This window comes from Symphodus melops (assembly GCF_947650265.1).
Source record: "Symphodus melops genome assembly, chromosome: 2".
In the NCBI taxonomy this organism is placed as follows: Eukaryota; Metazoa; Chordata; class Actinopteri; order Labriformes; family Labridae; genus Symphodus; species Symphodus melops.
The window spans coordinates 22,640,569-22,656,531 of NC_136692.1; the positions used below are offsets into that span (position 1 = coordinate 22,640,569).

Below are 15,963 nucleotides of genomic sequence, written 5' to 3' on the forward strand. Positions count from 1 at the left end.
TTAAAGCAGCTCTTGAGCTAGAAGCTTTGTTTTGGGTTTATTCTGTAACCTTCTTTTACACTTTCAATCATGAACAAAGACAAAATGCTAGAGGACAGATGCCATAACACAAGGATTCCTGTAGCGTAAAGCTATCCAATTCTGGGAAATAAAACTGTAGAAATATGGGGGCTTTGTCTTGTTTGAATTCTACACTCATTCCTTGGCTCCACACGCAGTTTTTCTGCTTGCTGAAGTAGTTTGAGATGAGACTTTTGAAATTTCCTATTCGCATGTGATTTACACTTTACACAGCGTGCTACTCCAAACACACACCAGGCTTAACGAGAGTTTGATTCCAGCTTCTTATGAACACTCACTATCGAAATAAAAGCACCCAGACAATGCTATTCTTCAAGTTCAAACACTATATTTTGGAAAATGTCCGAACACTGTTCAGCTCCCAATGGGTAATTATATTTAGACTTCATCCATCACCGTCCTCTCCCTGTTACCATCAGCCACTGTATCAAACAGTATACACGGGCTAACTGGCTCCTTTCTAAGCTGGTGTGTGAACCATAGACTGTAATTATATATGGAAGACGCCTGAGTGATGTCACCCTTCTGTTACTGCAGGGGGCTCCGGAGGCTCATCGGCAGCAGCTGCCATACTGGAAGTGCAGTCTCACCCTAACTTTCTGTCAGCCTTACATCAGGCTAAGAGGTGGAGCTGACAAACTGCTACATCCCATACGGCTAACAATCTGAACAGCCACTCGCCTAATTATGGATAACTTGCATCGTTCATAAAATCCAAATGCAAGTGATGAAAGAAATCCACTCCCTGTACAGTTAAAAGGCAATCGGGCCATGTTGGACTTGGAAGAGATGCCATTCTCCCATTTGAAATTTGATCTACTGTTAAATCAACCCTTTAAACTGAATGTTTAAGGTGAAAAAGTTGCATTTTGTTTCTTAGAATTAGCTCAACAAAGTTGTTGTAGATGTAGCTCATGAACCTCATCGCAATCTGAAAACAGAAAAAGGAAAATTCTTGATCTGTGTGCAAAGTTGACATTAAAACTTTTCCTATCAGCACTGGATAAGTAAAGAATCCAAACTTGTACATTTATAGCAAGTGAATAACATTTCACTTGCTATTTAACTCACACACAAAGAAGCAGTCTATAAGTGTGCGAGAGCGTGTGAGTACATGCTCGCCTGAGTATGAGAGACTGTAAATCATGAGGCCAAAAAGGTTGAAAATGACAAAGGTTAATGAAGCGTATATGTGCTGGCTGGAAGACATTTAAGATATGTGTAAGGAATACTTCAGTTAATTCCACCACTGCTACCGTAAATACTCCGAGAAAGAATATTAATGAAATTAGCTTCATATTTTCCATTTCACACAGTCACTCAGTAATTGGATTGTAACTCCTCTCCATAAATCTTTGCCTAATATCCAGCAATACCCCGCAATAAATAGATTTCTGTTGCTGTCAGACTTTAAGCGGGTTTAGACTGGAAAAGTATTTAGAAAGGGGAACAAAGAGAAAAGCTTGGGATTTATTCCGTCTGTGGCGAGTCAATTTTTGAGCTTTACAGGGACAGCAACTTTATTGGGAATTATATTAAACAAGTATATGAATTAATTTCTCTTGAATCTTCTATGTTTTTTTTTTGTTTCTGAGAAAAGAGATGGTTTGTCAATGAACCACCTACTGTAAGGTTACAGTCTGAACCAAGATTGACAGAGCCAGCAGGAACCCAAGAAGTCAGCCGCTGGCTTGTATTTGAAATCAATTTTACATGACAGGGCACGGCTCTGCCCGGTAAAATAGGGGGGTCAGAACCACTTCACATTTCGACTATTATCTGAGACATGATTTTTTAGCTTTGAGCTATGAGACAGTTGAAGCATACTGTGCCAAATAAGTTTCCTTTCACAAGTCTTTTTTTAGTGGCCATGAATATCTTAAATGTTCTCGCTCTTCTTTGATTCCTCTGTGTCCAGATTTTTCTGTAAGGTACAACAACAGACAGTGAAAAGAAATAAAAGACATATAACCTTGCAAAACCACTTCCAGCTTTCTTATCGATTCTCTGTATGTGATGAAGTTTGCTATAACATTGATCCGATTCGTTGGGCCATTTTCTATAAATACTTCTCCAAGCCAAAGAAGAAACTGGAATATTTCACATCCATATCAGCAGAGGCTGAGAGAAAAGGAAAAGTCTGCCCCGGGTTGTACTTAAGACACAGGTACTGACTCTCATAATTACAGCCAAAGGGCAGCCAAAGAGATGCAGGTCTTGCCAGGAGAGAGAAGAGAACTCACAAGAGGCTGATAAATGCCAGTTGTAAAGACATGCTGGACCAGCTAAAGGTCTCAGCATTTTGTCTTAAAAGTAACAAGGTGAAAACACAGGTAAATCTTCCAAGGATCGATTCATTCGCAAAAAAAATAGTTCTCCCATCTGCCTGTTGTCGGTGTTAAGCAATGCAGATCGTTGATTTCATCCAATGTGCCACACACAAATGCAGTAGTGCAGGCGGGAATAACGTAATAGCTGCTAAAACACCTCCTACCTATGATAATACAATTTTGCAGTAGGTTCCATGGGATTGTATAATGATGTTACATACAAAAATTTCAGTGCCATCATGATCTATTTTCCTAAGACCCTAGGAAAGCTGGCCTGTCCTCCAGCCTTTTAAAGTGGTTGGTTTAAACCATTGCTCATACAGTACAGTACAATTAATACATTTAGGAAAAGATTAACACAACTTTTTTTCACTCATAACAATTTAAGAAGATGAGCCAGTCCAACCAAAACAAAAATTAATATCTTTGACACCTTATACAAATAGATCTGCACATTTGAGTTGGATTTGTGTCAGTCAGTAAGTGTAACTGGAACTGACTTCCTGGATAACAGTATGGTCTTTACATTAAGTGAGAAATATATTCCATTCTGTGATCCCCCCAAAAAATCACTGTCTCTGTCCCTTGTGCACTCATATTGTAAACCCATCCAAATCATTATATTTGAACTGAAAAAAAACCCCCCAAAAAACCGATGCACTTTGCCACTGCCCCAATACCCCATTAGCAGACTCTCCAAAAATCTAGCCTCCCAAGACCTGCAGAGAAAGTTAGTTGTTACAAGTTGTATCAAATGGTATAAAATCCCAGTTCAATGAGTGAAGTTGGTCTCATTTTTCAGTTAAATAATAACTGTAAGAATAAAAAAAAAACTATGGAAGTCCATATAAGTTTATTATGTTCTAAGGGGACATGAGCGGTATTAACTGTTCAGCACAGACGAAGAGAAGATGGATCTATCTTGACAGAACCTGTGGGACTGTGTTGATTAGACAGAGACAGGTCTCAAACAAAGTCAATTTTGTTTGGTTTCTATGCCTGCAAAATGCTGTTTTCAGGTCAGAAGATTTGTAGTTTGTGGAAAAATGGGTCCAATGTTTACTCGTATGGCTATCGGGCAAATAATTGGCAGTATCATTCACTCCAATAAAGCTTGATAGACGTATCTGCTGTGATTCCTGATAAATGGCGTGCAAAAACATGACACAGTGACAGAAAAGGATTCTGTGTGCCATTCTCCTTTGAATCAGCTCCAATACAGAGGGGCAGCGCAGACTCAGGTGTTTAATAAGGGCAGGATACTACAGTCATTTTAACAAAATGGTCCATTGTTCTTGCCATCTACAAATACTAATCAGACTTACTACTACAATGGGATTTCGTCAAAAGCAGCCATGTCCTGTCTACAGTTGGTTCAAAACTTCCTTACAAATCCCAGATACTAATTCCCTTTTTGCCAGCCATGCTTTATAATATGCAACAAAGCTAATACTAGCAGACATACAGGTAGACTGGCAGTAATACTAATCATTTAACTGCACTCTTCGAGGAACAAGACGGGCCTCTGTGTATCCATGTGGAACCATGTTAACTGAACAAACTGTCAGCATTGACAGTGCATAGTCACTCCCGCTACTTTTCCCCATGAATATTCATGACAAACACCAGCTATCAAACTCTGTAAGACACGCCAAGCTTCATTCAGGACATGAAAGCAGAAATAGTTGATACAGATATTCATAATTATTACTTCTCTCATTCCCCGCCGTCTCGTCTGCCGCATCGACCAGGTGCTTTCAACTGTTTGATCCATCTTATTAAACGCATCTCCTGTCTCTTGATCTGCGGCATTTAAGCCCTGGCTAATTGAACACTGCCTGACATTTTAGCTCTCCCAGAACTGTGCCGGACCTGACAAACAGCAACATGTCAGTTTCTGCCTTTCAGTTTAATTGGGTTTCCGTCTCAGCTGGCGAGCTAGCTGCCCCTTATGGCAGTACATAAGTTGGAAGGCGTGCAAGCCGTGTGTGAAAACATAGAGCTACAGATTCATTATGTATGAAGCAGAGACAAGACAAACAAGATGTGTTTTAGATAATTAACCAGGAGCATTCCCATTTAGACATCTTGATCGTTCTTGAGTTACTGAAATGATGAATTCTTCAGTGATCATTAATAAATAACAGAACAGCATATGCCATTTGCTGGATGCTGTTGCACAAACCACACGTTAGCATGAGTTCACGCTGTTGCAGACAGAATACAGGTCCCTTATCCCAGCATTTAAGTCTGTGATCTCCACCCCCCTGCTGAGAAATCCTGGTAAAAGCATGTTAAAGAATACTGATGGATCCCAAAGCTCACCTAAATTCACCTATCCTATCGTCTTTACAACTTTGCTTGTCTGCCCCTCTATCTCCTTGTCTCTCCCTCTGTCAGCGAGTTTCCGTCTTGTTCCATCTCTCTGTCCATCTGTATTTATGTCTTTCAGCCTGTCTCTCCTCCTGTGTCTGTCTTCTCCAGGGTGCTTGCCTCTCCACTAGTTACAGCCATTTGGAGATTGTGCCTTAGGGCTGACAGATGTTGCGCCCCCCTCCCAGCATCGCTGCACCCCCCCCCCCACACACACACACACACACACAAACACACACAAGCGCCACAGCAAACTAAACCACCGTTAGTTTGTCCTCGATTGCGTTGCTGTGTACACGTTGTTCCGTCCAGCAAAGCGTGACTGATTTACTGCAATTTATTTGGCATGTCCTTCTTAAGCCTGTGGACTAAAAGTCTCTTCACCGTCCCATCTTTATCTCAATGCAATGTGCCGTTCCAGGATGCTGTGCTATCCGTATGCTGTTGTTGCACCAGGTGGTATCGCTCCAGGTATGTCTGGTGTAAGTAAGCATGTGTGGCAAAGACACTTGACCTGTTTTAATCAGGAACTGCTTGGTAATTGTGTCACTCAGTAATTCTGCTGTTGGCCACCACTAAACAGAAGTGTTGTTTATTGCATTTTGCTATTTTGAAGATGTATTCCCATAAATAAGCTGTAACTCTTTTTTTAAATGTCTTTAATCTCAAGGGGAATCTCCTTCCTTTATCTGCCACTGCAAACACGCTACATCTGTTCACTATAGTGCTTTTCTCTAATAAACAAAATAAGAGTTGTTAATGCATGTAGTTAAATAACAGGGTATTTTAAAACACTGAACCTTACTGTAAAGTCTTGAAAAACAAATGTCAAACCAGTTCCTAGTTTGAAGAATTGTGTTATTTACTCTTCAAAACGTATTACATATTTGAGGATAACACTGAAGTTTTTAGTTTTTTTAATTCTATCAAATATCAGCCTTTGAATTAGAAATAAATTCAATATTTGAAAATCAGTGCATTTAGAAATAACACTGATAATATTTAGACTCAAGCTTTGGCTTATGATTTTGACCCTTTAAACAGAACACATTTCGTCAGGACATGTATAAACAACATTGAAATATCGCGGCAAAGTGTGTCATAGACCCATTTTTCCCATTGTCTCTTTCAGCAAAAGACTTCTGTCCTTTCTTGTTTCTCTTCACATTTTGACTATTAGGGTGCTGTCAAATGATCCATATTTACTAACCGTAAGAGCATTTGAACAGCACTGCCAAAATGTATCGGACATATTTATCATCAATGATGCCACCTGACGAAGCTTTACACTACTCTGCAAAGTCACAATCAAGGCTTGTTCCTTCCTGGGTCCATTAAATACCTTTATCAAAGTTACTGTATCTCACTACATTACACTTTTTTAATTAGTAAAGCCAGCAGCAATGGTTTTTCCTTAACAACATATGTCAGATTTTTTTTTTATATATCGAGTAATAGTAAATAGTTTCTACTAATATAACTCTGATAAAAGGCTTCAAATAACTCAGATTCTGTCAACTGTTCGTGTTTTGCTGCTGGAAAAAGCCAGACTTTGTCATCTGCAACGTTCCCTAACTTAATTTTTTGTGCGCTGATTTGCAAAGCTGCACAAGAACAGTAAGTGCCCCCTTACAGATTCAACATGTACAATGGACCAAAATGCATCAGACAAAAGCTCACTGAAGAACAATGGCCACAGACACTCACTAATAGTCTTACATCTGTGGGCAGTCAGACTGGTATTCCAAAGTCCTTAATGATAATAACATCTTTGAGTTAACCAAAGACCTGTCCTGCAGTAGAAGACGCTACCTCAAATAGTTAACCAGACAAATGAAAAATACCCCTGTAGAAGATTCTGCAAGCTTCAAGGAACTTTGCATAATGCAACCAGACTGTTTGACATACCAACGGTCTCACTATTTCCTGTCATAGTCTTTTTTTTGTTTTATTTTCTAAATGGCTGAAGCATAACTTTTATAAGCTGTTTTCACACAAACACTTCTGAATTATTGTTGAAAGTTTCAGGACAGCCAGCCCCTGAAAAAATTGAATTTGCTGATTGTACAGTACATTAACTTTTATTTTAAAAACCAGATTGATCGGGTTCTCTGAAAGTGGACATTTTTAAAAGACAAAGCCCTGATGGTCCCTGCTTTTCTTCTTTCATTCAAATATATATTGAGCCTAACACAGTCATTAGGTTACACCACTTGAATATAATATCATGTGTAACATTCCTTTAAGTTTTTGCATTATATTTAAAGGCCTGACCTGTCTTTTTTTTCTCCTGCATTTTGTTGTTCTCACTGCTTGACTTTTCTGTCATTTTGAGGGCAGTTCGAGGATATAAAATATTAAAGTTCACTTTTAAGCCAGAACTTGTATCTAAAAGTGAGACAATAAACAAAAGTCTTTGAAGCCTGACAGTGGGAGAGGTCTCATCTGAGATGAATTCATATTCCACCCACCTGCCTGTTGTTGCTGTCTGAGCCACACAAAGCCGTAATTGTTTCCAAACACCAAGCATGCAAACACATGCATGCGCACAGACAGACAGACAGACAGACAGACAGACAGACAGACAGACAGACAGACAGACAGACAGACAGACAGACAGACAGACAGACAAAATTAAGGCCTGTTGCTGTGAATACACTTAAACCCAGGGATTGTCATTTAGTCGATACATTCATGGGGAAAGCAGTGAGTTATGTATTCCTTAAAGAGAACTCAGAGACTGAGTGTAAGGAATCTGTCACTCATACCCACAAATCATTTTTGTTTTCAAACCATTAGAGACATTATCCATTTGTAGACTGAATGTGTGATATTTTTTTCTGTTTATTTTTTTTATTTTACCAGCACTCACTATCCCCTGCCATTTACTGTAATAATGTGCTCTCACAAAATCTCAGACTAAAACCCCAAATTGTCTCCCTAATGTGTACTCTAGTTGTGTTCTCTCATGTGCAGGCTCACTCTGCACCACAATATGAAAACTGATGTAATTGCTGTATCTGTTTTCTACATGTGTGACCCATTGGCCTTCTCTATTTATTTATTTATTTTTGCTGGTTTTTCTCTCCTCATCCCTGTTCAAGCTTTCTTATCGCTTGCTTGCTGTCAGTTCATTTTTTGTCTTTTTCCCCCTCATGTATTGCGGTTCTCTCTGACTTTCTTTCCTTTTTCAGCATGGTATCTCTTTCCTTCCCTGTCTCTACCTCAGTGCTTCACTCCCTCTATCCCCCCCAGCCACAGAGACCTGATTTACTTCCACTATAGTGGCTGAAGAGAGGGGCTTTTGTTTGCCACCAGCAGCGGTCACATGGCGCCATGCCGGGGGTGACAGCAAGAGCGACGGACCTGCATTCTCTGCCACCCCCCCTCACAAACACAGGAGTGTGAGTGCGAGGGTGCTTGGAATTCACTGCATGCATGTCGGAATAACAGGGTTTGTTTAAATGTGAGTGTGTGTCTGTGTTTGAAATGGAGAAAGTTCCTTTATCCATGCGTATTTGGACTTGTTTGCTCACAGTTCATTTTTGCAACAAAAGCATATTGGATAACCCTGCTGGTCAACCATCTGTGTATGTGTCTAAATCTCTTTCAGTGTAAAATATTTGAACAACAACTACATGTATCGTCTTATCATTCGTCCAAAAATGTTTACTGTCATCACAAGATAAATGCTGAGTCATCGCTGATCTCTTGAATGTTTAATGTAGAGCCTATAGACAGTAAATGGACATAGGTTGTAATGAGCATTAGGGATGTAACGATTTACTCAGCTCTAGGTTCACTAAACGATTCTCTTACGATTTATTTGACAAAATCAGACTGAAGGATAATTTTGACTGAAAACGGGTCCTTTTGTTTTTTAATGAAAACACTAAAGCACCTCTTAATCTCTTTGGCTCTAACATTCGTTTGGGCGAGTGGGTCTACAAAACTGCTTGTAGTACGGTTTGGTCTCTGCAGCCGCCACAATTAACGTCTACTTTAAAAACCAACCACATTTAATCTACAGCTGCTGATGCTCACGAAATTACTGATAAGGTCTGAAATTAACTTTTTGACTTATCGGCCAAGGTGGCGGGTAGATGAAAAAATTTACTGGCCAAACATATTTTTTAACTGCCGAAATGACAAATTGTGTTTTTGTCACAAACACACACACATCTGTTACAGTACATTTAACTGAGAACTGCATTATATTCTGTTTAATCAATTGCATTGAAATGTAGACGTGCCCCGGGATGTTGACAGTCATGATAGCAGAGAGAGGAGCAGGTAGCTGCAGCTACATAAATTGCGCTTCATACTCATAGCATGGCATGATTTTATGGTCAAACATTTAGCCGCTCTGTGACAGATAGCCCTCTGAAGTGTACTGACCAAATGGAAAATGTACTCACATCTGGCGCTTGGCGGGTGTTGATTTCGGACCGTTATTGCAATTTGTTTTTTAGTGTATCGATGTGAACCGTGACACCTTTGAAGCAATTTTTCAACTGCCTCCCGATTAATCTTTACATTCCTAATGAGTATTGAACAGGAGGATTGATTAATTATATTATGCACACGTCATTTACACAAAGGGCACAACAATAATGGGTTTGTGAGACACCTGAAATTGAACTGTAGTGGTTCAATAATTCCTTACATAGATGCGGATCAAGTCTGGGAATAGGTCTGGTAGCTGGAGAGGTGCCGGTTCACTTCCTTCCAATAAACAAACCCCCTTCCACCAACTCAGGAGTGCCTGCTGCTGGCAGCCCCATCACTGTGACATCCCTCCATAGGATCCTGTTTCCATGTGGGTGCATTTCAGCCTATATGTGTGGGAAGCATATTCAACAAGTGCAAAGCTGAATATCTATCTGTCTGTCTGTCTGTCTGTCTGTCTGTCTGTCTGTCTGTCTGTCTGTCTGTCTGTCTGTCTGTCTGTCTGTCTGTCTGTCTGTCTGTCTCTCTCTCTCTCTCTCTCTCTCTCTCTCTCTCTCTCTCTCTCTCTCTCTCTCTCTCTCTCTCTCTCTCTCTCTCTCTCTCTCATCTCTTCTCTCTCTCTCTCTCTCTCTCTCTCTCTCTCTCTCTCTCTCTCTCTCTCTCTGTGGGTGTACTGATTCTTCTTAGATTTTGCAGCACAAAGGACAAAGGATGTGTACTTCAGTATCACTTTTGTGAGAATTAGCACACATTTTAAAATCTGTACTGAAATGGAACCTTTGAAGCCGAGCAGACTTTCTAAAAAAAGATTTTGAATATTGAAAAAAGCGGGTCATTTCAATAATATCAAATGAGCAAAGCATAGGCTGCTAATACTCAGCCTAATAATAATGATATGACTCTGCTTGTGAGGCTCACTTCAGCACTGTCATACTCGGTCTACATTTATGTGGAGCTGAGCATGGCACGTGAAGTCTTGTCTCAAAGTAGAAACTGAACCAGGGTTAAACCCTTTTGGTTTGGGTCAAAACCTTTCTCTTGCGGCACTCTCAAACAACCCTTACATCTTATATTAGTCTTACATAAGGGCCAGAGAGGAGCAAAGTGAACGCTCTTACATTTTACTTCTTGCCTTATCTATTATGTCTTCATGGGGTCACTGGTATAGCTATATGAACTTATAGTTTTCTTTTTAATGTTTTATTCTTTACAAATGTCATAAGTATTTTATAAGCCTGAGTCATTTTCTTTGTAACCTCTGTGTGTTTGTGAGAACATATATACGTCTAAGTTTTTCTCCCTGTCTCATAAAGTGTGAAAAGATGTTTTTGCTGGTTTTCATCTGCTTGCTTGAAGAGACAGGAAACACAGGGAGAGAGAATAGGCGACGGCATGCATCACAAATTCACAACAGGAAGTTGTGAACTTGTGATGCATGTCGTCCTCCATTCTCATGTTGCACATGTGCTCACCAACAGGCGCTTCCATAACCACATCATCCCTATCCTTCAAAAATCTCAGTTGGCTCCCTATCCCCTACTGTGTACAATTTTAAATCCTAGTCCTCACTCACTAAGCGCATGGCCCCCTGCTACCTCACTGATCTTGTCCCCTGTCACACTCCTTCCCGTATAGCCTCTGTTCTTCTGATGCCAAACTCTTCTTCCCTCCCATCGTCCTGGGGGGGACAATATCTAAGACTGCACCCACCTAACTACATTTCAATCATTGCTCAAGACTCACCTTTTTTAAGAAACTTTAACGTTTGATTTTGCTGTGTTCGTGATTATATGATTCTTGTATTTTGCTGTTTGTTTGTATGTTCCTACTGCTTCCAACTCATGAACAGTGCCTTGACTAACTCAAGAGTGATTTATACTGTAAATATACTGTATCATAACAGAGAGGCACTTTTAATTTAGTTGCAACAAAAGGCAGCCAAAAACATTTGTATCTCAGTTTGCCTACTACTGTATTTTAAATCAACCGCTGCTATGAAATGTCATGTGATTGAGTCCTCCATTCATAGAACAGTATTTAGATTAATTTACCAATTCTACTGACAATTAACAAGCCATGGATAAACCTCAGAAATGGATGGAGGAACAAATATACTGATAGATGATGGAGGGATAGATAGATTAATCTACCCATCAACTAAAATCTACAGTACTAAGCGTGAAGGCTAGGGGTAAAAGATTATTGAAAAGAAAGCCTTTTAAAATAATGAATTTAGATACTGATTTAGGGATCTAAATTGATGTGATCAGTGTGAAGAGTAGATTATACAGAAGTTGAAATTTTACAATTATGTTTTCTAAACATTAGTTCTCACACTGTAAAATGGATTAAGAAAATACAATGGCTGGAATAAATTGTTCCCTGCCATTGGACTCTAATATAGGGCAGCTGTGGTTTAGGGGAGGCAGCATGGTGTTAACTGATCAAATGATTGGCAGGTTCAATCCCCACATCCTCCCCATCACATGTCAAAGTAACCATCTGCAAGACACTGAACCCAACATAAACCAAAGCCATATTTGTCTGAATGGTAATGAGCTGGATAAGATCCCTATGGGCAGTCTGGCACCTTGAATGGCAGGCCCTTTGTGTATTAGTGTATTCAATTTGTGAATGTGTTTGTGGAATGTGAGTGGCCTTACGACTACAAAGGCTCTATATAAGCAAAGTCAATTGACTTTTTAACAGATATGTTTGGCTCCTGTTACACACAAGATATGCCAAAATGACAAATACTAAACAAGATATGTTTAAAGCTCTTTTGAGGCAACAGAATATACTCGAGTTACCACAGAGAGATTGGATATTTCTAACAGAATCTGTATGTGAGGGACTACTTATTTTTCCCTGACTTTAAGAATTTGTGCTGGCTTGTTGGCCTTTACGGTTTCAGTGGGCTTTGGCTCTATGTTCAGAAATAGTCCATGTGAAAAGCAAAAAAAGGAGGCATCACTCAATGACTAGTGCAAAACAGCTATCATCTGAAAATTATTGAAGTTTGATTAGTCTTTGTTGACAGACCTCTACATATAATTGCAGCTAACAATCCAGCTTAGATGTTGTGTCTCAACTCCAACTATGAAATGTTTCTCAAGTTGCTAATTAGATGTCTTATGTCTGAATGGCTTAGCCCAAATGTCCTTTACTCCTTATATATGATGACTACTAGCTACACACTAATAATAATACATTTGTAGAGGACTTTACATTCATGAATCACAAAGTGCTACAGAGTTAGATAATGCTATAATACTACTGACTATAATACTCTATAGTTTTTTGGGTTTTTTTGTATCCCCTCTTAAGTCTATAATCCATCAAACCTAGCTTTGTTATCAGCATTTTTGGCACCTTTAACTGACCTCAGGGATGTCCACAACACTGACAGACCAGTCAACTGGATCATGGTGCGTACAAGATTCTGAACTAGGATAGGGCTGCATTTCTTCTTCATTATGAATCACCTTTCAGGATTTGCGTTGTGTAAATGGAGAGAGGTGAAAATGACAAAAGTGATCACAGAAAGCAGGTTATAATCATCAATCGACCATAGCCCGGGGAAATGTAAGGGCACCGTCTGAAGGAATGACTACAAATATGAAACCAACCCTGTTTCCATCTTGCTTTAAATTGATTTGGTCCTGGAAAAAGAACAAAAAAAGAGCTATGATAGCCAAGCTCTCATTTGGGAAATTGGAGAGTACTTTCTCTGCTGCCAGCTACCTGTCTTTATAAATTCAACATGGTTATGCGTGAGCTACTGTTCAAAGCACCTTCTTGACATTGTGGAAGATGTCATAGGAAGAAGCAAACATCAAACAGACAGAGATGAGTCAGACAATAATATATGAGCTATTTGATTTTGCATACTTTCTACCAGACCAACAGTGAGCAGAAAACAGAAACAACTGAAACGATCAGGACAATCATCAAATTCAAAAGTAACAGCAAAAGAACCTTACCTTTCTCTTGTTGTTTGGGCTCACGTACAAATAGCTGAGTATTGTCTTCGCTCCAACTTTGTCATTCAACTTCTGGTACGTAGCTCCGTAGTCAGTTGACCTGAAATTTAATCAAAAAAAGACTGTTAAAAACCAGATGAATTACTTGTTGCAATTAAAAAATCCTCTCTTTAGAATTCTGTGTGGAGGTGAGAAAGAGCTCTAAAGTTATTAAGTCCCTTTAGTTCTCGATGCAGGGAGACGCAACCCAGAGGAAAGACCAAATCATTATAGTCCCTGTGTGAGTACAGCAGGTCACACACTAATCACACAACCTGAAGCCAGAGCTGTCATTAAATGTCTTATGGTAACCTAAAAAGAAGTTAGTGTTTTACCAGTGAAGTTTAAAAGCATTTCCATTATTCTATGCCAAATCCTGCAATCATTCTAAAATGAAAATATCATTTATTAAATCTGAACATGCTAGAAGATGTGTGAGAGCAGAGTTTCTTTTCCCTTGTCTCCCTGTTTCCTTCTTTCTGTGTGTTTTCTTGTTTGTCTTCTGTGTGTGTGTTTCCACATGGAGCATGGTGTGGATCCACACACTTTGCCGCCAATCAAGCCTGCATACCTGCTGCTCATCTGCAATTGAGACAGGTACAATTTCTATGCCAGCCTCAGTCTTCCACAGGAGTGGTAATCTGTTAAACGAGATCTATTATACTAACTTTCACTATTAATTATATGTCAGTCTGTGACACCTATTAATCTGTAGCTCAAAAACAACGTCTGACCTCTCTCAGACCTTCACAGTAATGTTAGCCTCTCTGTTGTGCTGTTTTTAATTTATGTTAACTGTTAAATTGTGATTACTTGCAGACTGTGATTTGGGTCACAATTTTTGAACATCTGACACTCTACATCATTACATTGTACAAAAATTACCTGTTTGATGCCCACACAGTGCTTTATGTGCTTATGCTGTTGTTAAGGATAGATGGACTTAATGATGGATCATTTTATGCAAATTATTTCAAATGAGATAGACCCAGAACAACACATTTGTTTTGCTGCCTTCAGATTAATGACCTGAAGGAGAAACTTTATAAAGATTTAAAGCAGCTGTTGAGGACAGATAAAAATTACTCATTGGTCTGAAGGAAACATGAAAGGCTTAAAGATAGCTGAAAACAATCTGTGGGTTTATTTTCGAAGAGAACAGGTTTGTTGTTAAATCTGTTACAGCAGCTCTCTTCTTCCCACAGAGCTATTAAAAGACTGCTCCAACATGTGCTTAATAAATTAAAACAATGGTTGGTTGAATAATCCTACAAACACTTCGTATGACAAACAAAGAAATACTGAATTAGTTCTTTTGTCAGTTTTCTCCTCCTCTCCTTTCATGCCTTCATCTGTATTTGATCTTTGGTTTAGTCTAACGTGATTGGGACACAGAGGCCTCTCATGATCCCACCCAGAGCTAAAAAATCAATTGCTCTCATTTGCAAAAAACAGACAATTATGAGTAAAACAACCGGATTGAGACAATCATTCGAGCAATAACCGAAAGATCTTGTCTAATTAATGTCTCAAGAGAATTTCATGGGAGTAATTTTAGAAATATATTATCCTCATTGGAGATCACATCTTTCAATATTCAGTGTTTTATTGTTATCTTATTTATGACTTTTACTTGTTTTACTTTTACTTTTTTTTTTTTTTTTTTTTTTTACATGGAACCAGGAATCTTTTGAATTAAGGGCAGTGTTGCCATTTACTAACCACAGGCTTTAACCTTTGATTCATGTTAGACAATATTAAAAGCAAAATGGACAACTACATTTCAAGATTACCATTTCTGTCTCAGACAGAGCTCAAGGCAACTAATTGTTTTGTTTTTGTGATTACTGTTTAAAACCTACGATTTTTAATTTACATTTGCAGGAAAAAAGAATATATATACATTAAAAAAACAAAAAAACATTTCCACACAGAAAGTGAGGTGGAACGTGTTTTCATTTCTCTTTAGCTCGCACTTGACTCCTTTTTTCCTGAAGCTTATATTTATGAATGAGGAAGCTTGTTTTTATGAATGAGACAATTGCAATAGAATTTAAAGACCTGGCACTTTTTCTGAGCTGAGATCTTGAAATGAGACATTTGTAAGACAAGTCCAAGAACTTAGGACTGTGAGACTGAATCTTCATTTTTAAGAAGTACTTGAGACTTTACTGTCGCTTCAATATACTTTTAGCTAAGATTTTAGAATGAGACAACTGTATGAATTATTAGAAATCTTGCAAAACGCAGACGGTGATTGTGTGAGTTGAGCAATTTGTATTCCTTCTTCCTTCTTCACCCTTCTCCTGGCCAGCAGCAGCGTATGTCTGAGGAGGCCAGGCTCACCCCTCAAGGCCAGATGCGGGACAGCTCGGCAGAGTAAGCAACTAGAAGATGTTGGCAATCTTGGGCAAAAGGTTATGCTATCCAACTGAGATGCAGTAAACAACCTTAGACCAGACCACATGCCCATCTTGTCTACATCTTTGAGACTGAAGTGCTGGGGGAGGCAGTAGATGAGTCACACTAGTGAAAGAAAGTGAGGTACACTAACCTGGCAGCCAGCATACAACAGCTTTATAAACTCATCAACATCTAGGCTACTGCAGGAGATGGGTGTGTGAAGAAAGGTCTATCGGCAGGCAGTCAAAGACCTTCTCCAGATCTGTGGAAAAGAAGTGTCAGCGGCTCTGACTGAAGAGAAAGGA

The 15,963-nt window shown here is 39.1% G+C and overlaps 1 protein-coding gene across 1 annotated transcript in view; it reads right to left on the reverse strand.

Moving 5' to 3' along the window:
• Positions 1-15,963, reverse strand: part of sorcs1 (sortilin-related VPS10 domain containing receptor 1) — a 163,340-nt gene that overhangs the window by 62,852 nt on the left and 84,525 nt on the right. Inside the window, exon 3 of the mRNA XM_079337819.1 lies at positions 13,217-13,316. Within this exon, the coding sequence (XP_079193945.1) occupies positions 13,217-13,316 (100 nt within the window). The remainder of the gene's footprint in view (positions 1-13,216; positions 13,317-15,963) is intronic.